This window comes from Diospyros lotus, chromosome 6 (assembly GCF_014633365.1).
Source record: "Diospyros lotus cultivar Yz01 chromosome 6, ASM1463336v1, whole genome shotgun sequence".
Taxonomy (NCBI): Eukaryota; Viridiplantae; Streptophyta; class Magnoliopsida; order Ericales; family Ebenaceae; genus Diospyros; species Diospyros lotus.
Window position 1 is genome coordinate 2,650,680 of NC_068343.1, and position 26,046 is coordinate 2,676,725.

At 40.3% G+C, this 26,046-nt stretch overlaps 4 protein-coding genes across 6 annotated transcripts; 2 read left to right on the forward strand and 2 right to left on the reverse strand.

Annotated features, from left to right (window-relative positions):
- Window positions 1–266: 266 nt before the first annotated feature.
- Window positions 267–1,662, forward strand: LOC127803027 (peroxidase 31-like). Its single transcript, XM_052339026.1, has one exon. It carries the CDS (start codon window positions 488–490, stop codon window positions 1,481–1,483), a length of 996 nt encoding a protein of 331 aa, XP_052194986.1. The 5' UTR covers window positions 267–487; the 3' UTR covers window positions 1,484–1,662.
- A 4,174-nt stretch (window positions 1,663–5,836) lies between these two features.
- Window positions 5,837–8,600, reverse strand: LOC127804798 (U-box domain-containing protein 40). Its single transcript, XM_052341825.1, has 2 exons — window positions 6,756–8,600; window positions 5,837–6,142 (listed from the first exon to the last, which is right to left on the reverse strand). The coding sequence occupies exon 1, from the start codon at window positions 8,246–8,248 to the stop codon at window positions 6,761–6,763; it is 1,488 nt and encodes a 495-aa protein (XP_052197785.1). The 5' UTR covers window positions 8,249–8,600; the 3' UTR covers window positions 5,837–6,142; window positions 6,756–6,760.
- A 2,418-nt stretch (window positions 8,601–11,018) lies between these two features.
- On the forward strand, window positions 11,019–11,949 carry LOC127803788 (zinc finger AN1 domain-containing stress-associated protein 12). Its single transcript, XM_052340271.1, has 2 exons — window positions 11,019–11,222; window positions 11,332–11,949. Exons 1-2 carry the CDS (start codon window positions 11,121–11,123, stop codon window positions 11,797–11,799), a joined length of 570 nt encoding a protein of 189 aa, XP_052196231.1. The 5' UTR covers window positions 11,019–11,120; the 3' UTR covers window positions 11,800–11,949.
- A 4,208-nt stretch (window positions 11,950–16,157) lies between these two features.
- LOC127803787 (CRM-domain containing factor CFM2, chloroplastic) lies at window positions 16,158–23,529 on the reverse strand. Of its 3 annotated transcripts, none has more exons than XM_052340270.1 (12): window positions 22,667–23,529; window positions 21,697–22,225; window positions 21,488–21,618; window positions 20,093–20,404; window positions 19,853–20,009; window positions 19,388–19,680; window positions 18,842–18,901; window positions 18,695–18,751; window positions 17,723–17,980; window positions 17,399–17,576; window positions 16,702–16,832; window positions 16,158–16,607 (listed from the first exon to the last, which is right to left on the reverse strand). In XM_052340270.1, the coding sequence occupies exons 1-12, from the start codon at window positions 23,372–23,374 to the stop codon at window positions 16,368–16,370; spliced, it is 3,054 nt and encodes a 1,017-aa protein (XP_052196230.1). In that variant the 5' UTR covers window positions 23,375–23,529; the 3' UTR covers window positions 16,158–16,367. The 3 variants fall into 3 exon arrangements, 2 of the variants coding, with proteins under 2 accessions (XP_052196230.1, XP_052196229.1); XM_052340269.1 differs by having other exon boundaries at window positions 17,399–17,636; XR_008023573.1 differs by having other exon boundaries at window positions 16,459–16,607; window positions 17,403–17,636.
- Between the last annotated feature and the right edge of the window lie 2,517 nt (window positions 23,530–26,046).

Below are 26,046 nucleotides of genomic sequence, written 5' to 3' on the forward strand. Positions count from 1 at the left end.
TGTAGTCGGAACTCACGTTTTAGCAATTATGTGACATCACTGAGATGTGTTCAATTTTAGATCCATTGAGTTTCGACAGGTTGGACTCAATTATTAGACTATTGCCAACCTGCATCAATCCAATTAATAGTCCTAGACAATTCAAAAAATACTCATAACAGTGATGTAGCGGGAGACACTAATGAGTAAGGTGTAATAATGTTGTTTTAATCAGTGGGGGGTCGTAAAAGTGTAATAACTTGGATGTGTTTAACTGAATTTCTCTCGAGCAGGTGAGGTGGTTAGAGCTGAGTGAAAGTGAAATGCAAAAAAAAAAGCTAGTTTTTAAGAAGCAATGATCCAAACAAACCCCCAAAGTCCAAACCCCCAGCCATTTCTCCCTGTAGCCACAAGCTTGGTTCTCTAATCTCTTCCCATTCCACACTTTTTCCTGGGGGGAAAAAGGCATCTTTCCTGGAAAGCAGAGGCAAACAGCTGCCACATTGCTATGGCGAAACCCTTTCTTCTTCTTCTCCATCTTCATTTCCTTTTCCTTTATGCACTATTACTCCTTGTTCCCACACGGTCCCAGCAGCTCAGTGTCGACTACTACCAGAAATCATGCCCGAGATTCAACCAGATCATGCAAGACGCCATCACCGACAAGCAGATCAAATCTCCAACCACTGCGCCGGGCACCCTCCGGCTCTACTTCCACGACTGTTTCATGGGCGGCTGCGACGCCTCCGTCCTGCTCTCCTCCACCCCCTTCAACAAGGCCGAGCGCGACGCCGACATTAACCTCTCCCTCCCCGGCGATGGCTTCGACCTCGTCGTCCGCGCCAAGACCGCTCTCGAGCTCGCCTGCCCCGGCGTCGTCTCATGCGCCGACATCCTAGCCGTCGCCGCCCGCGATCTCGTCACCATGGTCGGCGGCCCTTACTACGATGTCAAGCTCGGCCGGAAAGACGGGTTGGTCTCTAAAGCCGCCCTCGTCGAAGGCAACCTTCCCAGACCCACAATGTCGGTCACCGGACTCATCAAGCTTTTCGCGGCCAAGGGCTTTACCGTCCGGGAAATGGTGGCCCTGGCCGGCGCTCATACGATAGGGTTTTCGCACTGCAAGGAATTCAGCCGAAACATCTACAATTACAGCCGGAACTCGGCCTCCGACCCGAGCTACAATCCCCGATACGCCAGCGGGTTGAGACAAGCGTGCGCTGATTACCAGAAGAATCCGACACTGTCGGTGTTCAACGACATTATGACGCCCAACAAGTTCGACAACATGTATTTCCAGAACTTGCCAAAGGGGCTGGGGCTCTTGGCGACGGATCGGGCCCTGTTCTCGGATCCGAGGACGAGGCGCTATGTGGAGGAGTTCTCAGGCAATCAGAGCGCGTTCTTTGAGGCGTTTGGTCGAGCCATGGAGAAGCTAAGCTTGTACGGGGTGAAGATTGGGCGAGCTGGAGAGATCAGGCGCAGATGTGATGCTACGAATTGAATCCTTCAATGGGTTGATTATGATGATGGATGAGTCGATGGATGGGATCCTTTGAATCTTTGGTTTGTTTTTTTTTTTAATTATAAGTTTATTATTATAAGTTGTATACAAAATTTCCATCAAAGTTGAAAAATTGAAGCTTTATCAAAATATATTCATACTGATTTCTTATGGAGCCATCTTAGTTTTCTGGGTAAGTATGTATGTGGGGCCCCTTACTGCTTCGTCAAGCTCACTTCTTAATCACTGACTTTCTTTGTTACAACTGAATTGACGGATTTCATTATTGTGTTAGTTAGGAAGGAGGGCTTTGGACCAATAATATGCACATGCTGCTGTGCTGTTTTTATTGCAATAAACAGTTACAGATTCATTATGGGAGTCTGTGTGTCTGAAAACAAGAACAAAAAAACAAATGAGTTATTTTTCTATGATGATAGATAGATAGTCATAGATGCTCTTCTTTTTATGAGCTTTGGCGTTTGGGTATTGCAACTGCAACTGTCACTGTGCATTGCCTTCTTGTTTTGCTTTTAATTGATTTGATGGTCAGATAAAGCAGAGGGCATAATTAGTTTAACCCTAAGGGAAATTCTATCGCGAACCCGAAAAATTACTCTTCATAACCCACGTCTCATCAAAATTTTTAATATTTTTAAAATACCTATTTTATCCCCCCACAACCACAGCCAACTCTCTTCTCCGATCACCTCTTATCGCCGACCATCATCTCGCATCTCTCTTTCCCTTCTACATCATATACACACAGACACACATATATATATATACACAGCAACCCAGCACACACACACATATATATATACACACACACTCATACACACACTTATATATATATATACACTCACACACACAAAAGCATGGCCGCGGCCATGGCAGTCGCGGCCATGAAAACCTCCGCACCTCGCGGTGCGGAGGTTTTTAGCAACTCCCGCACCGCGAGGTGCGGGGATTTCAGCAATCTCCGCACCTCGCGGTGCGGGAGTTTCAGCAACCCCCGCACCTCGCGGTGCGGGAGTTTCAGCAACCCCCGCACCGCGAGGTGCGGGGATTGTTGAAATCCCCGACTGCCAGCAGTTGGGAAAGCCAAGTTTTCCCGACTGCCAGCAGTCGGGAAGACTTTTTATATTTTTATTTTAATTAAAATTTTTATTATAATAAAATAATACAAATAAATAATTTTTAAATTTTTGGATTTTAAGTAATTATAATTTAACTAATTTTAAATTTTAAATCATGGTGTTGAATTTTTAATACTTAAAAGAATTTAAAATTAATTAATTTATCTTATTAAATTACTTAAATACACATATCTAAAAATTCTATCATCATTTAAAATATATATTTTTTATAATTACATATATTTAAAAAGAATATATTTTAAATGATGATAGGATTTTTAAATTTATCTTATTGAATTAGGTAAAGATATATATATTTAAAAAAAATTATTTTAAATGATGATAGGATTTTTAGATATGCATATTTTTAAGTAATTCAATAAAATAAATTTTAAATTTTTTTAAGTATTAAAAATTCAACACTTAATTACAATGATTTAAAATTTAAAATTAGTTAATTTATAATTACTTAAAATACAGATATTTAGAATTTATTTATTTATATTATTTTTATTTTATTATAATAAAACAAATTTAATTAAAATAAAATAAATAAAATAAAACAAATCTTATTAAAATAAAACAAATTTAATCAAGCCTTCCCAGTCGGGGAAGGCTTGATTCCCCGCACCGTAAGGTGCGGAGATTTGTAAAATCTCCGCACCTTACGGTGCGGGGGATGATGAAACCCTCGCACCGCGAGGTGCGGGGATTTAAAAAACTCCCGTACCTCGCGGTGCGGGGATTGCAGAAACCCCCGCACCGCGAGGTGCGGGGGTTTCCATAGCCGCGGCTGCCATGGCCGCGGCCATGGAACTTGTATATATATATATATATAAGTGTGTGTGAGTGTGTGTATATATATTTATATAGGTGTGTGAGTGTATATGTGGGTGTGTGCTGGATTGCATGGTCGCGGTTGCCATGGCCGCGGCCATACTGTGTGTATATATATATGTATAAGTATGCGTGAGTGCGTATTTATATATTTAGGTGATGGCTGAGGATGAGAGATGATCGGAGAAGAGAGTTTGTTGTGGGTTGTGGGGGTAAAAGAGGTATATTAAAATTATTGAAAATTTTGATGGGACGTGGGTTTTGAAGAGTAAATTTTCGGGTTCTGAATAGAATTTCCCTAACCCTAAGTGTATAATATTTCATTATATAAAATGTTACATTAAGTATCCTTTTTATTAATTTGATTTAATAAAAAGAGTGAAGAAAGAGAGGGACAAAAGGCCTTTACAGCTGCGTTGGGGTGCCACTGCCAACGGATTACGTGAAACAGACGGACGTTCCCAGCGCGGCTCTCTTGATTTCATGCTTTCCTTCCAAAACTTCTTATTTGTATATTAATTTTAGAAATTTATAGAATCATAAATATTTTTTTTAAAAAAAAAAAAGTTAATGATACATTTTTTCATAAACCTTGAATTATTTTTTAAAAACCAAATACACTTTTTTACACATAATAAAAATATTAATAGGTTTTTTAAAAATAAAACTTATAAAGAATTTATCAAGTATGTCTACATTTTATTATGTGTAAAATTAATAATTTTTTTAAAAAAATAAAATTAATAATAGTTTTCGTGACCCTTTTACTAAATGTGTTTATCAATTATTAAATGCATTCAGAATTTATCCACTACACTTCCAAAAAGTAGCAGTTGCAAACTATTGTTTGAGAAGCCTCTCTCGGGATAATGCAGACGATCCATTGCACTCATTTGAGAGCTTAAAATATTGTAAAATCGTGAATTTAAATATATTTTTGTATAAAATTATGTAATCGCTTGTGTGTATCTAAAAGATCAAGCCTTTGAGTTTCAGCTTGTGACAAACATATTTGTTCACCTAAGAGTAGACCGCAAGTTTTAAAAAATGTCAATTAGGTCCAAACCAAAAGTTGTCATGATTGGGGACCTCTCAAGTTTCCCAAATAAAAGACACTATTGCCTAAGTTCTCATCCTTCCTAAAACATAAAAGTAGCTAGAATAATATTTGGATAGCGTTTAGACAAACTGTAAGTTTATCAATCTGTGTGTTAAATTTTTTAAAATACATTAAAGGATACATAGTTATTTTTTCTTACCTATAAAGGTTAATATAAATTTATTTGAAAAAATCTAAATAAAAAGTCATGTAACTTCTTTTCAAAAATCGTCAAATAAATTTAACAAATACAATGAAAATTACTTTTATCTAAAATACTTTTCATATTTCATATTTTATGATCAGTATCTTGATTGACAAATACTACCCAAATGAGACCAAACTTCATCATCAACCAACAATATATCAGATCTTGATCTTGCATATAGTCACTGTTCCATCTACTACAAGCCGTCTTTCACAAGCCCAAATATTAAATGAGATCAGTTACAGCTTATTTGTAAATATTTGAATACCAAGCAATCGAAATAAATTCAGTCTGAGCACTTGATGATGCAATATTCTAGGAACTTGTAGATGGAAATATTAGATATCTCCGAGCAGTCCAAGAACTAATCTCTTTCTGTTCAATGTTCTGATTTCTTTTGGATGAAAACTGAAGAGAGCTGGATTGAATTTAGAGAAATTCTATGCAAGAGTTTGCTGCTCTTATGCATGAGACCAGGCCAGAGTGATTAAAAGTTGAGAACTTATCAGTTTACAACCTACTGGTAAGACTCAGACTAGAGACTAGATTATATGAAAGACGAATCGGCAGTGGACAACCTGAATTCTAGATTTATGATTAATATCAAACTTAAACCAGGCCACTGGACAACCAGGCCATATAATTAATATCAAACTTCGAATTTCTCCCACCAAGTTGGCATTTATGAAGTTACATAATCACACACACTTAAACCATTCTAGGACATGTATATATGCGCATAGTAGAATAGACAACCTCTATAAGTAAATCTCTGTTCCTCCAATTGGGGTGCTATAATCCAATATAACAACATAATGCTGACTAACAAAACAACCACGGGGAACAGTTAGCAATGTCGTAGGCAAATTCTTTGAATTTTCAGTAAGGTTTCATGTTGATGTAAGACTTCACAAGCATGATACAACTTCAGGGACAAAATTTCACCATTTCTGTTTGAATAATCATATTTTTTACCCTTATTTGTGACATTAGAACTAATTGTCAACTCAGCCACAGTAAACAATTTCATTGGAATATATCTAAAACAAAGAAAAATACTTTCTGGATATTAAAAATCTCAACTCCCATTGAAAAGATCACTATATCACAGTTCACTAAGTGAGGTCCAAGCAATAAACACTTGGGTTACAAGGGAAAAAAGTAATTTCTCACAATTAAATTGACAAACATGTTCAGCAAGACGAACATAATCAAAACCAAGAAACAAAATGAACTCAAAGCACTTACTAGGGACCAGAGTTTGGTGGCTGGTATACTTGTCCTGCATTTGAAGTGCCAATTTGCCCAATCAAGGATGTCTGGGATAGAGTCGTTAGGGAGAAGCCAAGTTGAGCTTCCACTTTTTCACCAGCTTCCTGCTGTCAAAAGTTAGAATCAAGCAAAAGCTTTTCGAAAGCCCAGGCTCAAATTGTCCCATCTCCATCCAGGAATTTGCATATGCCAGCTCAAGATGCAAATGCATAGCTCCTTTACGAACAGAAAATTCTACTTGTTCAACAAGAATTAGGAAGGCTGGCCAAAGGGGCCAAGGAAGTTTTACAATGCATTCAACAGAATAAAAGATGCTTTTATTTTTCCATTTTCATTACAAATAACAAGAACATGCAATGGTTAGTGATCCAGTTCAAACCCCATAAACAATTGAAGAGAACTTGGATTAAACCACAACTGACATGGCAATCACATCAACTAAGAAAAGCTAGCCCCAACTGAAGCATGTCTTAGCGTTGAGAAAGAAAGAGAGACCCATCACATTCAAGCCTTAAACCTTTGGTAACTTCAGTAATCTTATTTACATTCCCACAATCCACCATCCTCCCATTGATCATCAGCCTCTTGAACCCAAACCTCAGAGATCAAACAACCAAAATGAGCCCAAACATGCATCCATCTAGGAACACTAAATTCACAAAGCCACACCCATAATCCACAAATCTAAAATAGCTTCAAAATTGATGAAGTTAGCACCTGAGTTAAATCGAACTTGCATCCCCTAAGCTGAGTAGTTCCTCCCAGTCGACCTCTTCCTCTTCATCCCGAGCTCTCAGCACCTCCAAGACTCGCCTTGCCTTCTCCCTCGCTCGCTCGCTGCCTGTTCGCTCCATCTTCTCCAAAACCTCCTCTGCCCCGGCCTGTTTAGCCAGGCCCCTGAACCTCAACCCACCAAGACTCAGTCCAAACAATGCAGCCACACAGCACTCCCGGCTTGAGTTGGAAACTGACTCATCACGACCCAATAGCCCGACAAAATACTCCACTGCACCACAATCAAGCATAGCCGCTCGGCTCTCTTTGCAGACCGCCAAATTGCAGAGTATCAGCAGGACCCGATCCGTCATTTGACCCGACCGCGCCATGCCCAGCAGCAGGGGAACCGAGCCGAGTTTGACGAGCTTGGACTGGTTGCTCTGGACTAGGGAGAGGTGATACAAAGCCAGAGCCGAGTCGTGCCGAGCCCGGTCCGAATCGGATCGGAGCACCTGCAGAAGGGGCGGCAATGCGCCGAGCACGCCGATGGCTGTTTTGTTCTGATCGTCCAGAGCCAAGCTAAAAAGCGCACCGGCAGCGTGGTCCTGCGCCTCAGGGAATCCCCCCTTCAGGACGTCGATCAACGACGGGACCATACCGGACCGGACGATCTTCACCTTGTTTTGATTCTCCAAGGAGAGGTTCACCAGAGCAGCCACCGCGTTCGCCTGAAGCGTGACAAATCTTGAGACGATCAACGATCGGAGTGCCGACAGTAGACGCGGCGTGCAGAGATAAACCCTAGCGTTCTCTCCGGTTCTCGTGATTTTCCGGAGCGAAATAACGGCCTCTTGCTGAACAAACACCTGAGAGCTCTTCAGTCTGGCGACGATGTCATCCTCCTCGGCCGATTCAGGGTTCGGAGTGTCGACGTCGGAGGAAGACGACGAGTAGCACGAGGGCCTGGTGGTGAGAGGTAAAGGAGTGGGGGAACCGGAGGTCGGGACGGCAGCCACTGCCTCGTCGGAACTCGAACTGACGCGCCTCGGCCGCCGTGCCAACTCACTCTCCGCGTGTGTGAGCTTCTTCGCACCGTCACTGAGAAGAAATTGGCGCTTTTCCACTTCTTGCGGTTGCTGCTTCTGAGACGCCATTAGAGAGCACACAAGTTTCTCTGCGGAGAGGGAGTCAATTGGGTTGGGGAGGTCGACGAGGCAGGCGTCGCACCAGTTGAGAATGGTGGACTTGAGGGCGAGGTTAGGGATTAGGGTGGAGAAATCCGGAAAGGACCCATCGGGAAGGAGGGGTTTGAAGCCTAGACTCTTGCATGCTTGAACGCAATTACGCTCGAAGGTCTGGCCAGAAGAGACAATAACCGGGTCGGCCATGAGAGAGCCGGAAATCGGGCAGACGAACTCCTTCGGGGGAAGCTTTCTGACGGCCGACTGAGGCCGGTGAAAGGAAAGCTTCCACCTGTGCTTCCCACTGCCCATCTTAAACTGCAAATCCTCACTCTCCGTCCCTCAAAACTCCTCTGAATAGAATAACACTACCACTATTCACGAACTCTATTAAAATTGCAGAGAGGGTCGAGGCAAACTGGCCGAAACTCCATAGCTCCAACAAGAAAGATATTGAGATATAATAAGTCGACCCAAAACATGTCGAAGCTTCGGCGAAGAAGGCTGGCACCCGGGGAGAGAGATGATAGAAGATCAAGAAAAGAATCTCTGAGAGAGAGGAGATGAGCAGAAGATGAATTTGCCAGACGCAGTTGGTACCCCACCAAACAACCCGCCCTTCTCTTACTTAGCTCTCTCTCTCTCTCTCTCTCTCTAACCTTTCCATAATTACGCTCGCTCTCACTCACTGTCACTGTTTTAATATTTGACAGCAATAGCATTAAACATAATCATAATTATTGGAGGAACATTATTTTATGTTAAAGTTGACTATTTTTATTTTTTTGATATTTAAAATACATAACATTCAAGTTTTTGGTTAAACTCACTGGACTGGACTGACTACCTATGAAAAGCTAAATCAGAAAATTTACCATGTCGTAATGCATCGCATGATGTCTATGATGCAATGGAATGGTAAAAGCAAAGAGCAAAGGACCAATCAATCACTTTGCTTTCCAGAATTTACGCCTTGCATTTGCATTCTGTAGTTGAACCCATCTAATTTCACCTGACACCTCCTCTAATGGCGTCATATCATCACAATAATTTGAGCTTTCTTTTATGAGGTCACGGGCTTTACAACCCAAAAGGCCAACGGTGGAAGAATCCAACTCTCTACTCTCAAGCCAGAAACAGAAACCCAAGCAAACTCCATTGTCAAACTCATTTTCTTTAAACTAACCTTTAATTTCCATTTCTATTGTTACAGCACCAAATAGCCTAGCCCCTTTGTCCCCATAAACCAATAGAAGAAATTAAGAAAGGACATGGTTGATTAATGCTTATGAAATTGTCGTATCCCTTGGATCCGACAAGGGTTTTTTCCTTAGCAGGAGAGTTTAAGGCAAGAATTCAGAGAATGGAGAGAGAGAAGAATAGAGAAGAAACGAAAGAGAAGAGAATTGAAGAGGAAAATTGAATAGAAATCAATTCAAATCGGAGATCCTTACAAATAGAATTGGGCCAAGTTTATATACTCAATTTCCAACGATTTGGCACCAAACAAATTAGTTGTCGTTACCGCATTCAATTGTAAAGAGTTTTTAGTAATTATTATACTTGCATTCCTAACTTTTTACTTAGTAATTATACTTGCATTCCTAACTTTTTACTTATTTACTATGGGAAGGGCAATGGGGGTCCATGAATAATGCTGCATTTCTGCTGCTGCTGCTGCTGCTGGTGGTGGAAGAGCAATCTTTGCTAGCAAAGCATGATCTTTCCGAGAGGTTGAGAAAAGGCGATTGCAAGTGGGTTTGATACCGCTCCGCTTCGCTTGCTCGCTCTTTGATTCCTTGACCCAGAAAGAGCCTGCCTCTGCATGGCTCTTGTGTGTGGGATCAGCTTGGCCGTCCATGTGCTTGACAAAAAGCCTAAAAGGGGAGTGCTTTTGATTTTGGGAGTAAAACAAAAGGCTCAGCAGCTCGGAGTCTACATGTCTTGCATGGAAGAGAGAGCCGCAACTCCAGAAGACGAGCACTCTCGTGGCATCATCATGACTGGTGTGTTTTTTGCTTTCTTCATATCTAAGTTTCAAGCTACCACTGCTGCAGCTGATGTTCGAGATCTTGGGCGTTCTAGCTAGGCTGGTTTTCTCTCTCTCTCTCTCTCTGCGCGCTTTATCAAAGTGATTCCCTTTTGTTTGTGCCAAAGAGGAGGGCCCCATGAACAGGCTGAATGGCAAATGCCTTTGCTTTTGGAAAAAGGTGCTCAACATGAGCATCTGGATGGATCTTCAACTGCAATAATGTGCATCAAATTGGAAAATCTGGGTTGTGGGTGCCCTCTTTAGTCAAATACAATAAAGCAGAATGTGTATATGTATGTATGTATGTGGGAGTGTATATATATATGTGTATATGTGGATGTGGTGTGTATTATATGCTTTTGGGTACTTTTGTAAAAGACGATTATTCCTTCTTTACAAATTGGCAGTGTAGCTTTTGGCCCTGCTTTCTGGTCAATAACTCTGAATAGAAATGGCCTCCTACTACTACTACAATCATGTCTCGTGAATCTTTCACTTACAAGGTTGCTGCGGCCGGGCTCAAAGGAAAGAGAAATCCTGCAGAGCAGAGCCCATCAAATGACCTCTTCCCTCTCCGCCCAGCCCAACCCAACCAAATGGCCCATCAATACCTCAATTTCTAAGTTTGGGATTATCTTCAAATCAAATCAATTTTAACAGGGTAAAACACATTAAGAATATTGTATTTAATTTGTAAAACTTGTCATGAAAGAAAATCACCGATTGGAACAATTAATTAACTCATTGGACCATAGTAGTTCAATTCAATTAGGATAAAAATAGAAATTTATTAGAAGAAGAAAATAATATATAATGCAGGTGGTGTTTGCTAATTAAAATAATATTATTAAATTAAAATACAGTGATGGAAACACCGGCCAGCCCAAGCCGCGTCAGGTAGGAAGCCCAGAAACGTCCGGTTGTTTCTAGACCGCGTCTTGCGCCACGCCAACTCCGACATCGCGTTGACAATAGATATATATATAATAATATATATATAGCTAGCTGACTTGTCTTGGCCCCCAAGCCAGGACAAGTAACCTATATATACATGTTTGTCCCCGCCCGATTTGAGCCATCATCATTGCCATCTTCAAATCAAATCTCAAACCCACCCTCATCCAGTTCAAGAAGCAAGATTGAAAAGAGAGAATGGCAGGAACAGAGGCTTTCCCAGATCTTGGCATGCACTGCCAGCATCCCGAATGCAATCAACTCGATTTTCTTCCCTTCGACTGCGACTCCTGCCACAAGGTCTACTAGATTTGGGATTTTTTTTTTTCCCTTTTACTTCTTGAATTCCTTTGATTTTATGTACAAGATTTCAATCTTCTTGATCTTAACTCGAACTTGGTATTCGCAGGTTTTCTGTTTGGAGCACAGATCGTACAGGTCCCACGAGTGCCCGAACTCGGACCATAAGAGCAGGAAGGTTGTGGTCTGCGAAATCTGCTCCACGGCGATCGAGACCACCGGGCGCGGCGGGGAGGAAGAGAAGTCGGCGCTGGAGAGGCACGAGAAGTCCGGCGACTGCGACCCTAAGAAGAAGAGGAAGCCCACCTGCCCTGTCCGGCGGTGCAGGGAGGTGTTGACGTTCTCCAACACCAGCACCTGCAAGGGTTGCCAACTCCAGGTCTGCCTCAAGCATCGCTTCCCCGCTGATCATAGTTGCGGCCACAGCTCCGCAGCTGCTCCGGCTAGGGCTGCCGGCAGTAACAAGTTTTTGATTGCTTTGGCTGCCAGGAACGCCAAAGCCCAAGACTGCGCAAAAGACGGCCGTGGTGGCGTTCCAATTTCTCCGCCCAATACTCCATCTGTCAAAGCATGTTAACTAAGGGCACAAATTGTTTGCTGAGATTCTTTGCTCTCTCATTAACACGCTTGTTTGTGGATAATCAATTGCGTCAATTCACACCAAAACCAATTTGGTTTGCATTCAAAAGTTATTATAATACAAAGCTCAGCTGAGTTTCATTTATTATATATGGCTTGGCTTTTGAGGGACGGACCTCAAGGTCAAGGGTGATTAATGATTGTATGTTTCTATCCTGGTTGAGTTTCTCAACGCTACCAACTGCCTATTACTTCACATAAATCATCAGCTATCAATCATATTAAGTAGCCTAGAAAATACAACTTATTGAAGAACAAGACATGATGAACTCAAGGAGCCCATATTCAAATAAGCAAAAAGTCAATACCCGGCTAGAACCCCATGCAGATTAGCCACCTTGTTGACGTGTGATTTCTTCCAAGGAAATGGTCTGCATCATGCATATGAAGAAACCAATTTGACACGAGAGAAACTGGTGAGAAAATCCCAAAACAACTTGAACAATTGCGTGAAACGATATCCATGTGTGTTGGATTCGCCAACTGTGCCAGTGCAGCGTGAAATTCAAGGAAACAAAGCCAACTGATCGATAGGGGCGTCACTTACCTCTGTCCCTTGCCAGCAAAGTCATTATCTGGGGTAAGGAAAAGCATTCAGTGGCATCCCTTCCTTCCAATGCAAAAAGGAATACAAGAAGACATTATAGATCCTGAAACTAGAAACTATATAGACAACTTAAGACTTGGGATCAATTGGCATGGTATGCCACCAAATTTTCATCTTCCATGCCTCGAGCGTTTCAAGATTAAATAACAAACTAGTAACACTTGAATTGTTAAGTAAAATCAGACTCCAAATTCTTGAAATTCCCTGGGATTGAGAACAAGATGCCTTTTTCCATAGCAAAGATCAGAAATACATTCAAACAGCCATGTAATTCAGTGCTCTTTATCATGCTATCTTTTTGTGTGCAACTATTTCCAATAATATCTCATTCTTCCCTGCCAGCACTAGTCGGAATTCATCTGCTCCCATAAGGCAGCAGATTTAAGTTCAAAAAAAAAACAAGAAGTGGCAAAACCGACGAACCAGAAGAGATCCTTCTGAATATGGTAGGCAAAGTTTTAACCTTTGTTGTTTGAATTTTATTTTCTTACAGGATGCATATTGAAAACCGAAGGCAAAGAGTTCATCTATCAAGAGAGAAAACTGCGTACACCAGTTAGGATTTCAACGTTCAACTGAAGATTCAGCATTCTGATCCCATAAATTTGAGAATAAACCTCCCAAAGCCACTATTAGGTGTGTGAACCAGACACCCATAGTCTGACTTGAGAGACTACCCTCTGGGGCAATCTCTGGGCAGCGAAGTAGCCAACCAGAAGGATGATTTTGTAATCTTGTCAACGTAAATATTATACAAATGATATAAAGAAGTAACATACAAATGATAGGAGTAAAATCTCGAAGACCCTGGACCAAGGGTACGGTAGGATTTTTGGATCCCATGCCTGGAAAACAGACTGGATTCAGACAGGAGCTTGCCCAGACAGGCTGCACGCTTTTTTCATGCCTAGCTACCATATAGGCAGCAGTTCAAAATGCAATTTAAACAATATGGCCATGAGATAGAAAATGATAATGTGAGTCTGCAAAGCATCATTCTATATTAGCAAGAAATTGATCCGAAGAAGATGATAGAAGACTAGATGTTTACCTACACGGGCAAAGTGGTGCATCCAATGTATCCTTATGGTCTGCAAGTCCCTGTTCATGTCCCAAGATAGGTAACAGGTTCATCTGGATATGTTACTGATGAATTTGATTTAGTGAATGAAATGGTGAGTATTGAAAAAGCTTGGAACTTAAATCTTCTTTAGCTAAAAAAAAAAAGCTTGAAACGGGAAATTGGTAACTTTTTTTCCAATTTGCTTGTAGTATGATGAATAAAAGCAATAAAGGACTTCTTGCTTCAAACACTTGTCTTGCCCCGGCATCTGTATTTATCAGCCAAGACTAATCACCTCCAGGACATTTGATTTCACTATCTAGCAGAACACTGAATGAATTCATTCAAGTGAGTTAATAAAATAATTTAAGGAATCACTTAATAGGGGTCATTAAGAACTATATCTACTTAGCGACACTGATTTTCAATTAAGCTGATTATTAATCAATCATAAATATATAATCTACAAATCCATAGAAGCCAGAAATACTTAATTTGAGTTTTCTGTTCCTCATCTCATGTTCATTGTCATGCAAACCTCACTCACTACTAATGCAATAGGGTAAAACAAAAAGGCACATTCTTCTAGAAGGGGGGGGGGGGGGGGGGGGGTCAAAAATTGGTCCACTTCATCCATCCTCCCTCGCTTCTAATAGCCTCAAAACTTCAAGTACAAGGCGGTGCCCAACACAACTTATGATTCTCTAGTAATGCAGCAGTGTTTCTAGGTATCTAACCTCGTAAGCAAATTTGACCCGTCTTAGAACTCAAGATTTTCATAGGATATTCAAGTAGCCGAGCCTTAAAAACAGAGGCCATATGATAGGTTATTGAAGCTAGATAGGTAAATCTATACGGTGCAACACATACCAGTCTCATCAATTTCATCTAATATAAGAAGAACAGAGAAGCCGCAGCATCTGGTTTCTTACCATATACTGGAATTGAACACAATTTGCACTGAAAGTAGCAATACAAGCACTTACTGGAGCCAGAGACAGCAACAAAGGAAAAATATAGTAAGAATACACCCGAGGTCATATAAGGTTCACCTCCTAAACGATGCAAAGCTACAGGAAACTAAATCACTTGTTCTAAGCAACACATCGTTCTGATGTGTTTCTCAATGTGAACCAAAACCACAATGTAGTACAAAGATAACATGTTACAGCAACATCCTAGTAATTCCTTGCAATTACATTGCACCATTGAACTAGTAATTTTAATTAGTACCCATTCTTTATAGTTTCATATACCAGACAATTTCTACCATATCGGACTACCAATACTAGCTTCCAGTTTAATGAGACGAACACATGAATGAAACAACTGCTAGCAGTAGCAAGAGAGATAAGAGTGATTAAGATGAGGAATTTCAGCAAAATTATGCAGATTGATCAAGTTCTAAAATCCAAACCGAATCAGATTGTGAGAAAATGAGGAAAAAGATAAGAATAAAAAGAGCACATAGGCTTCGAGAAGGATTACCTTGATAACAACAGAGGTGACTCCCTTGTCAACACAAAAACATGAGCCCGATCTACAAGCGTACTGCTACGTGAACGAACTTATTATTTCAAGGGATTTCTCCGATGGTTCCACTGAACGAAGAAAGAAACAAATGTAAAGTTAAAATCCGCTAACACAACACTTTTAAGCAGTTATAACTATCCTTGTAGCCCAGAAATGAAGTAAAACTTATCAGGAGAAGATGTAATTGCAACTTGAGACCTAAATCTACAAAGCCGAATTAGACGGGACAAAAACCAAGCTAGTCCAAAGAAAAACAAACGATCATGACACCGACAGGAAACGTATGATATACCTTCCGCGAAGACTATGTGGCGATAATGACGCAGACGAAACCGAGGATTGGAGACGAACGAGAAGGTTGAGGCCTGAAGTGCTCTCATTGTGCCTATTCGATCGGATTCAGTTGGCATCCACACTGACAACAAAATTGGAATGGAGCCACAAACAATGTTTCCAACGTATTTGGACCTTATTAATCACTGGCTTGTTAATTTAAATTCAACAGAAATATTTTTCAAGGATTGCTGAGATTCACAAGATCGGCAGCGTCGTGACCAGTGGGATACAATCAACACTTAACTGCATCTGCACTAGGACTTTGGGGGATAGGCCCTATTAGTATTATTTGAGAGAAGGGTACAGAACAAAATTGCAAGCATACCTCTGATTCTGAAGCCCTAAACGAGCATGAATGCAGTATAAAGTTTTTTCTTTCCAATGCTCAAACCTTTGGATTTGCTTCAGATCATCCAAAATGAAAAAACCAAACTGATTCACCCCTTGAAACGACAATTATTGCCTCCCATTTATTACATTTGTAGAAAACACACCAGCCCTTCACCCGCTCCCTCCACAGTCACAGGGCTGCAGTGACTACTAGTTCAAACTACTACTGACTGGGCAGGTACAAGCTGCTCCTGCTTGTGATCATGGGGAAGAATTAATAACTGATAATGTGATCGGTTGAGCGGGAAACGGTTAAGTGCAGATGGCCGGTAGCTGCTGCAGTTAGCGCATGTCATGTTGCAGCCCGGTTGACACCGTTTCATTTCAATGATTGGTAGGTACCATACCAATAACAAAGAGAGCAGCAAACAAAATTCACAGGTTTACATCCATAACCTATTAAACAAAATTTACAGGCTTATTATATATTCAACTGCTGTTCAAACAATATGACCCAGCCAGCAATAATAGCATTTGCCAGCTAAATGACTACCATGAATTCAAAACTTCAACAAAACTAGTGCTTTGACGACGGTAAACAAGGCATGCCATGTGATGAGCCTCATCCCAGCATGTACTAAGCTTCCACTTCCTTTTGGGTACTATTATTCAACCCACATTCAAGCCTAATTGCGGACATAAGCTCAGCGGAAATAACTGGCCCAACCCCACCCTCTCTGCCTGATGCCGTTTTCCTTGCATCTTGTGTATTCTTCCCGGCCTCAGTTAGGCCGATTGTCTCCTCCTCCGCTCTCCAACCCCTGTACAGGATAACTTTGCTGGGTTCCTGGGAGACTAGAACTGCGCCTGTGGCTTGCTGTGAGAAGAACAGAAGGAAAAACACAAGCCTTCAGCCAATGTTTCTGGAGCTAAATGAAAGCACAAGCAAAAGAGAGTTACTATGCACAAACCTCAAGCTTGAAAACCACCTCCTGTACAGAAGTTCCTTCTGCTCTGCCTTTGACATTCACTATTGCAAGAGGGTGTTTCTTAAAATGTGCCTTAATCGCTTTTGCAACTCCAGTAACAACGTTGCTCCTCCCTGATAAGCAAGCATAGCCAGTGAGAAACACTAATATGTAGTAAATTTCCATATCTAGTAATTACGCTTACTGGGTTCACAGAAGACAGAAAAGGAAGGAAACAATTCTCTCAGTCTCCGGATTCACATTACAAGTTTAGTAGATTAACAATGCAAAGATGAAGACAATTTAAATTATCTCAACTATGAGAATGGATAGAAGTTAAAGATCAGTACAATTCCGTTGGGTCAAATAAATCTGTAAGGTAAAACTCCAGAAATTAAAGGTAACCATGGAAACATTAATCTCCAAAGGGAAAAAGAAGAAAAAGGAAAAAGAAAAACGAGAAAGCAACAAAATGCAGCAATATAGCCTAAAAAAGTTATTTCAAATAGGAGCATAACTCTTAAGTCATCCACCAGACACTAAGTTGCAATAAATAATGCTAAACAAATAATGGCCTTCCAGAACATAAGGCTGTAGATAGAAATGATTGGCATGCTAGAATTCATGTGGCCAACAATATATAATGTGATTTGAGGCTTGATAGGTTGTTATTGTTGTTTAGAAGGGGAAAATATGTTACCTACAGCAAGTACAGGTCGCTTTTTCATTTTGAGGGCCTGCTTTCTCAGAAGAAGTCGCTCTCTGTTAGAAAGCCGTGCAGTTCTGAAAGGCACTCCTGTAGATGTGTTCTCTGCAGTGCTTTGAACTGGCAACTCCTTTCTGCTTTCCCGCGATTCAACAGATGGAGTTACTGCCTCCTTGTCACAAAAATGCAGCTCCGCATTAGTAGTTGGTAAAGGGCTCATTTCAACTTGCGCCTAAAAGTGACAAAGCATATGTCAGTGCAACAGGTAAAGAAGTAGAACTACAAGTACAGAAAAAAGAAATAGTTATTCGAAAATACCCCAGAATCATTAGGGCAAGTTGCAGGTTCAGCATGTCCAACTTGACCATTCATACTTGTGAGAACATTGCTTTTGTTAAGTTCAGACTTTGATACGAGCTCTGACTCATTAATTCTAAAACCATTCTCCTTATCCTGACATGATAAAGAATAACCTCCCAGCAAATCCTTCTGACTAGTTCCGGGACCACCTTGTGAAGCATCAAGACTATCAGTTGACTTAAATTGACTCGAATCAGCTACAAACCTTTCTCTAGCCTAACAAAAAGCACAAGTCATTTGTGAGGGAAAGCATACTTAGCTATGAAATAAATAAAAGAATGAATGAATGAATGAATAGAAAAAGATAAATTTCCAATAGCCAACATGACAATATCAACAGGTAGTACAAGTGAAACTTAAAACTCAAAAACTACTTTTTCTATTTCATGATGTTAAAAGTTTCAACAAACATGTTTCTCCTTAAGAATCAGACACTTTATTACAAATTCAATTTCATGATAGATGAAGTCTAGTAATACTGTACAGTAACTTCAAAGAATAGCACAATGCATAGAAAACAAACTTATGTAGATGGTTCCTCCATTTGGATGGGGCTTGCCTTTATTATTATGTTGTTGGTGGCATACGTTTTAGCTGCATAGGCTAAAGCTCAAAGCTTAACCAGAAACTGATAACCGCATGAGATCTGGCCAACTACAATTATCAAGGAGATGGAAGCATGAGACAAATGAAGCTTGAATATCGATTAACCGCATATGAAATAGGCTCCTACATCTGCATTTCCTTTATTGCAACTAGGAACATTATTACTGAATAAGAGAGAATATTTGTCACAAGGCCTGTGACAAATCTAAATTCATCAAAATGCATTTTCATCACAAGGATTGTGACAGAATTGCATAACTGGCCAAAATTATTATGGCATCACTTGGATGAGCATCTGACAAACAGAGCATGAGAGCAGCTTACCGACTGAAAATTTGATCCTTTTTCTCTTCTTGTGCTGTTTGTCTCTTTGTCCTTAGCCTAGTTCAAGAAAAAAATGGGTCATCTACATGAAAATAGATTCACAAATTAAAAGGTGAAACAAGATAAATGAGGACATAAGAGACTCACCAACCGTAGCTTCAAATAATCTATATTTCTGCTTAGCTTCAAAACATGGAGTTTCAATGACTGCATCATATAAGGAAGACATTGGGTAAGACGGAGAAGTAGATCTTGGATGAAATGTCGAATTAGAAAACTAAAAAGAGAAAAGGTAAAATTTAGTGTTTTAAAAATCAGATTTTTTTTTTTAAAAAAAAGAAAAAGAAAAGAACACATGAGAAAATCATTTTTGGGTCAAGCCAACTGTGTCACTAGAAGTTGGCATATACCATTCAAAGACTGCCAGGCAAACAATTAACTTAAGTAGACAGCCCTGGTAACAACTTCACTGCGTTTCCACCAACAACTTGAGAACCCTTTGAATCATCTATTTTCCAATTTATCATCTTTTTCTCTTCGATTATTATTATTTGCATATGTCTTTTCCGATTTTTGTTTTTTATTTCAGGTTTTTCTTTGTATGTGTGTGGTGGGGTGGAAGGTGTAACCCCTGTGCCTTTTTTTGGTTCAGCTGCAGCATGCACCAATGTGCAAACAAAATGCCAATTGTACCTCATGACGCTGGGCCTCTACAGAGCGCTTCAATGCCTCTCTTTTACTCAGGAGTGTCTGTGGCCTCAAGGAAGCAGGCCTTTTATAGTTCTTCCCACGATACACTATAATTGCATAACCTTTGCTGACTCTCTCCACTGCCACTAATATCCCACCACTTTCTGCTTCAAGTGTCTGTGCTATAGCATGAACCTCTTCAATGCTTCTTGCACCACATATTACCTTCACAAGTTCTCTATACTTCCAATGAAGATGCATGTTTTCAACTGTACCATCAAAAACCCCCCGTTTACCTGCACACAAAAACAGACAATGGTTATCAGCAACACTTCTTAAATCATCCAAGTGTTCTAGAAGCTTCTAGATGCCTTTGATTTGCTTGACGCCTAAGGGCAAAAGAAACATATGAACAGGTAAATGGGGGGAAACTTATGCCTGTCAAATGCCATCAGTGATCAAACTCACCCAAAAGAAGGAAAGGATTCATTCTCAAGCCAACCTTCCGTAACATATATCTTTCTTCTTCTGTTATACCCTCTTTGTCTATTTCAGCTTCTTGCAGAGTCTCTTCCTTCTCCAGCTCTGCTAGAAGTTTCTCTGCCCTAGCTTTCTTCTCCAATGCCTATTCTGGGAATAAGCCATTCCAGACACCAATAAGAGTTTAACGAGAAGTTCATCAACCTTAGCATCTAAGCATATACATACCATTTGCAACTTGTTACAAGTTCTTTTAGTAGTTGCTTCAGTGGATATTGGTGTCCTCTGCTCAGAAACAAGATCACTTTCCTGATCCTTTATGTCATGACATTCATCCCCTGATCTGCACTCAGAAATTCCAAGTTCATAATCCTGCATTGTCACAGCTGATGAAATATGCGTCCTGCGTTCTTCCGTATCAGTACCACATTTTCTCCGCTCTTCTATTGCTGAAGAAACTGCAGAAGGAAGAAAATCCTTTCCTCTATAGAAAACAATAAATTCCTTATCCCTTGAAAGCAGAGTTCCCCCAGTTAGCCACTGCAATAGTTTAGCTTAGTAAGAGCAAGAAGCTGTCTGAAAAATTACTACAGAGACAACCAAGAATAAGAAAAGGTGTCAACAGCAAGTAACTTGATAGGTCTTCCCTACCAGCAAGATAAGTATCATTGCTCAAAGACTATGCGATCAAATTAAAATGGATGGTCAACAATGTAAAGTCCATGATTCATCATTTTTCATAGGCAAACTAATCGTGCTAAAAAATGCATAAATATGGTGCCACCAGTGGATATAAAAAGATGTCAAGTTGCACTTTGCAGAATAACCAAAAAATTCAAGAAAATCCAAAACTTGTTCCAAAAATAGGTAAATTATACAGCTTTTACAGCCTCAGGATCAGAGAAAGGGAAGGAGAGAATCATTGCTGGTCCAGCCTAACCCAGTGCTACCTCAACCCTTGTCCATCTTGCATGGCCCTTCACTGCCGATCTTTTTTCCCACACTTAGTTGTCAATTGACTCAATTCATTGACCAAGCCACTATTCACTATCTTCTAGGAGATGATTTCTGATCTATGGCATTTTTATGGTGTTAGTAGCATTATAGAGAGGAAGAAAAAATAAGATTTTTAGAGAGAGAATGGACAGCTGAAGGCAAGTTGGCATGGGTGTGCAAGAGAGAGGAAAAACTTGGAAATTGAGATAGGTTGTAAACAGAATTTTAGAAAGAAAAGGGGCTGAGGCAAGGAGTTCTAGGAATGTTGAATGGAAGCCAAGGATAACTTAAAGACTATCAGAAGGGACAAACCTTCTGCTGAAGATTGCATTTCTAACTTTGGACCTTCTGCACCATTCTCACGACAAACACTGAAAGAGGACTAAAAATGGCCAAAGGCACTCGAAAGCTTATATGAAATCAAGGAGTCATATTCACCATCATTGAGCTCTGGCAGCAGAGCAGTACACATATGCACATTTAAATGTTTACACCAACACTAATATCCTCAATTAACCTCCAAAAACAAGACAAAAAACAATATAAATCCCTGAAGAGAACTTATCTAGGTACAAAATATTCAGAACAGTTTGAAATATTCAAATGAACTTCCACATTATTATGAACCTTCAACTCTTCAGCCATCAGCTCGCTGTTAGTGTTCTGTACTCCTCTTTTAACTGCAATTTTTGCAATCTCACATTTTTCCCAAAGCCTGACCATAGAAGCAGCCAATCCTTGAAGTTTTCTGTTTCTTCCTGTGAAAAGGACAAAATGCAAATGAATTTGCTGGCAAGAGAAATTAAGTAACAGCAATGAAATCAGAGGTCACTCACCTAACACAAAATGGCAAGGCAAAGGCCGGCCAAGTCTTTTTAATATTGTCATTTCATCATTCGTTAGTTTAGGTTTCACCCCATAAGGAAGAAGGCGGAAAGGTTTTCTATACCCAGGAACAATTGCTGGTAGAAGATCAGCATCAACAGGTAGAGGATCATATCCCCACCAGTCAGTGAATCGTGGGCCCAGTCCATCCAGTAGACAATCAGCTTCTTCTGCAAGTTGTGCCTCACCAGGAAGTTGGAATCGTACTCTTTCTGGAGAACCAACACCCTTTACCAAGGGTTGATGAGCCATTTTCTCCAGTGAATGAGCTACCCCAGAATTTATGTCATCCGTGTCAAATGAGCCACTTTCCTCTCTAACAAGTAAAGTACAATCAATGCTTGAACTTGGTGAAGTACCAGAAGAAGTCTCATTTGTCAGATTGTTATGAGACAAGAAGTACGGATACTTATAATTAGGTCCTCTGTACAGTATTATATTACTTCCAGACCTCCAAATAACCAAACCTCCAGTTTTCCTCTGAGATTGGCAGAAAAACATAGTCAAGATAAATCAAACAGGTCAACTGATCCGTTGGCCCTTCCAAATAATTGGCACTCTTATGTCATGAACATTGAACTACAAAGTGCATTCTGAGAAAGAAGTTCCTGTAACTATACAATAAGGACCTCACCTTTTTATATGACTAGATGCTACCATTGTGTGTACCCACTATAACAAGAGATAAAACAGTAATGGCGACCAGAAAAAGCGTGGGAGAAAAAAGAAGGAAAATTTGTATATTTTAACTTTGATAAAGCTCTAGAACATGTGTTTGGAACTTTCCTCCAAACCTATCTTTTTTTTTTTTTTTTTTTTTTTTTTGCATCATTCAAATAAATTTTTCATGTAACACGGGGATTCTATTTAAGCAAGGATATGTAACTAGCCAGACAAGAAATTCATGTATAAGATTCTGACCTCCAATAAATCATGAGTCCTCTTCATGTTCAAACTACAAATATCGTGGCACATAATCCTGACAAGCTCCGAATGCCTCCATCTCTCGTGAATCCCATTCACAATCCCCTCCGTAATGCCGGCCTTCCCAATCTTCAACTTCTTCTTCAGCCCAATCCCAGTTGCCCTCAGCCGCCTCAGCTCCTCCTTGGGCAGCGTCAACTCCGCCAAGGTCGGCACCTTCCCTCTCCCCTCCTCCCCCTTCTCCTTCTTCTCCTTGAAAACCTGGCGCCTCAGCTTATGAAACCTCTGTATCGCCCTCCCCCGCCCGGGCTCCGGCACCGGATTCTCCGGCGTGCTCCAACTCGGATCAATCGTGTGGCCAACCCTATACTTCGGCAACTGCCTCGGCAGAGGAATAAAAATCTCACCGGGAGAGCCATCGCCCGGATTCGAACTTCGGGTTTCAGTGGACTCCTCCTTGTTCTCGTCTCCACCGTATCCGAGGCTGCGGAGCTTGTCGGCGATTCTCTTGATGGCGGATTGAGGGAGGGTTTGGGTTTCGACCTCGCCGGAAATGGAAGCACAGAGGAGAAGCAATTTGGGACGAACTTTATTAGGGTTTTGCAAGGGTAGGGTTTTGGGAAGTGGCGACGGGAAGTAGCAGAAGCTCGGAATCGTTTTCGAAGCAATAGAGGTCTGATGGTTGCATAGAGGCGGAAGCAACATTGTCTGAAGCGGAGATATATATACATATATCTATTTCGCCTAACGCATCGGTTCGATTTGCAGCTGCCCTTCCATCATCGTCTTCCCCGCCATCTGGTCCTTCGCCACAACGCCCAAAAGTTACGTTATCCGTTATCTGGCTTCCAATTTTACGAACCTTGTCCTTTGATTAAATTACACTTTGACGCCCATGCAACCTTAAGTTTTGAAAATTATATTCACTTCCCCAATCTGGAATAATAATAATATATTTTTTAATTAGTAAAAATACATAATATAATTTATAGATATATATATATTGAGAGAGAGAGAGTTTTGATAAATGTTGGTTTAAAATAAATAAATAGGTACGTACAATATCATTATATTTGAATTTTCACGTTACTTAATATAAATTAAATAATATTATTTAAAAATATATATATACACTAAGGGTGTGTTTGATTGGCTATTTTTTTCATGAAAAATGATGATTTTCTATCCAAATTCTAACTTTTAGAGTGTTTGATTAGTCAAATTTTCTATAGAAAACATTTTCCCACTTAGGGTCACATGATCATCTTTTCCCACTTTTGGTGAAAAATCAATTCCCGTGGGAGGGGCAAGAATTTCTTTTCCAGGTGAGCGCTAAAGAAGGATGACCCTTACCGACGAGTGAGCGAAGCAGAGAAAGAGGGGGGCGAGGGAGAGTCCACGTCAAAGCGCGCCATGGTGACGAGGGCTGCAACGCTGTAGACAGAGTCATCGACGCCGGACACGGTCACCATTCCAAAGAAGACGAGGAGAATGATGAGCAGGAATCTGACCCAGAAAACTATTTTGGGAGAGAAAAGAAGTGGGTTTGGGAGAAGAAATGGGTTAGGGAGAAGAAGTGGGTTTGGGAGGGAGGGAGGGAATGGGGAGAGAGAGAGAGATGGGTACCGAAGATGGCAACGGCCGGCCACCCCCTGCCCTTCGCTCTTGACCTCGTTCTCGCCGATCTCACTCTCTCTCGCCGCCTTAGCCTCGCCCATCGCCCTCGATCTAGCTTTCGCCGCCTCGATCTTGCTCTCGCCGCTGCCTCTCTGACTGTGTGTGTACATGTATTCTGTGCATATGGATGAAACAAGAAGTCGGTGGGATATGGATGAAGCACTATGACATGACAGGCTTTTGAGCACTGTAAGTGGTGAAGGTTTCTGTTGTTGCTGTATGTTGACGATTATTTGTGTTTGTTTTTTATTTAAGGTTGCTTCAATTATTAGTATTGAGGATAAATTCCAGAGTTCTTTGTGATGCTTTGTTCCTCTAAAACAGAGCAATGGTTACTACAACCGACAATGGCGGCGGTGATGGGTGCTGCAATCAACAATGGCGACGGCGATGGGCACTACAACTTGCTGGGATTTGCAACTGGTTAAGGAGAAGAAGTGGTTTTCTAAATATTTTGTATGATATATTTGATTTATTTGTAAGTAATTTCTAGCTAAAAAATTAAACTAATCAAACACATTTAATTGATATTTTTCCTAGAATTCATTTTATTTCCATCCAAATTCTACCTTTGCAATCAAACACATACTAAGAGTAAGTCTTTATATTTATATTAAGACTACCTTGTATTTTACAATTTTTCACTTTTACCCATCCATACAAACTCCGTATTTCAGATTAAAAATAAAAATTACAAATTTCAAAGCTTACAATTACAAAAAAAAGGACAATGCTGAACGGACAATTCCACTTCTTTGACAAACTCAATTTATTATGTTAATAAGTGGCATGTGGATGAATGGATTGATAAAGAATGGCCATGTTAGGAATTTATCTTTCCTATTTTTTATGAGATTTATTTTTGGCTGGGTATAATTTTTGATGAGGCAGAGTGCTTATAGCTAGCTGAGTGGAATTAAAGTATGGTGTTGTTGGCCAAGTCTACTTTTAATAACACTTAACCATGTATTGGCATTTCTGTACAAATAGGATTTCTCATTCCCCAAATATATAGTTAAGAAATAGAGGAAATAGAAAAAGGGGCAATAAAAAGTACCACAGCATGACAAGTTATACGTGAAGAACGAATGTAGAGAAATGACTAAAGTTTAATATGTAGCAAAGTATATTCCCAAATGCTAATGGAAGAGCAAGGAGAATCAATGAACAGAATGTTGAAAGAAATATAATTTTGTATAATTTTACATATAATTTTTAACTTTTGTAAAATATGATATTATGATTTTATATAATTTTTTATTTTAGCATGAAATATAATAATATGATTTTATATAATTGTACATACAATTTTTTACTTGTGAAATATGATATCATGATTTTGTATAATTTTATATACCATTTTTAACTTTTTAATTTTAGCAATTGTTATGGGTATTTCTCGAATCGCTTCTCATAAGCTAGGCTCGACCCTGTGGATTGCCCCAATCTCCTGAACCCCAGAAAACTCGAGGTCGAGCTCGTCAGAACAAGGTCACGCGTCGCTAAAACCCGAGCTCAGACCACAAAACCAAACAAGCTCCTAACGATGTTTTCAGTTCGTTAGCCTAATCGAGCGAGTTCTCAGCGATACTTTTAGCTCGTATAACAAGAAGACTACAAGACAATCAAAGAACTGTCGTGAACTAAGCATTCCTCTAGCCGGGCCGTTTAGGCTTGATCTGGCCCCACCCTCTCAGCTC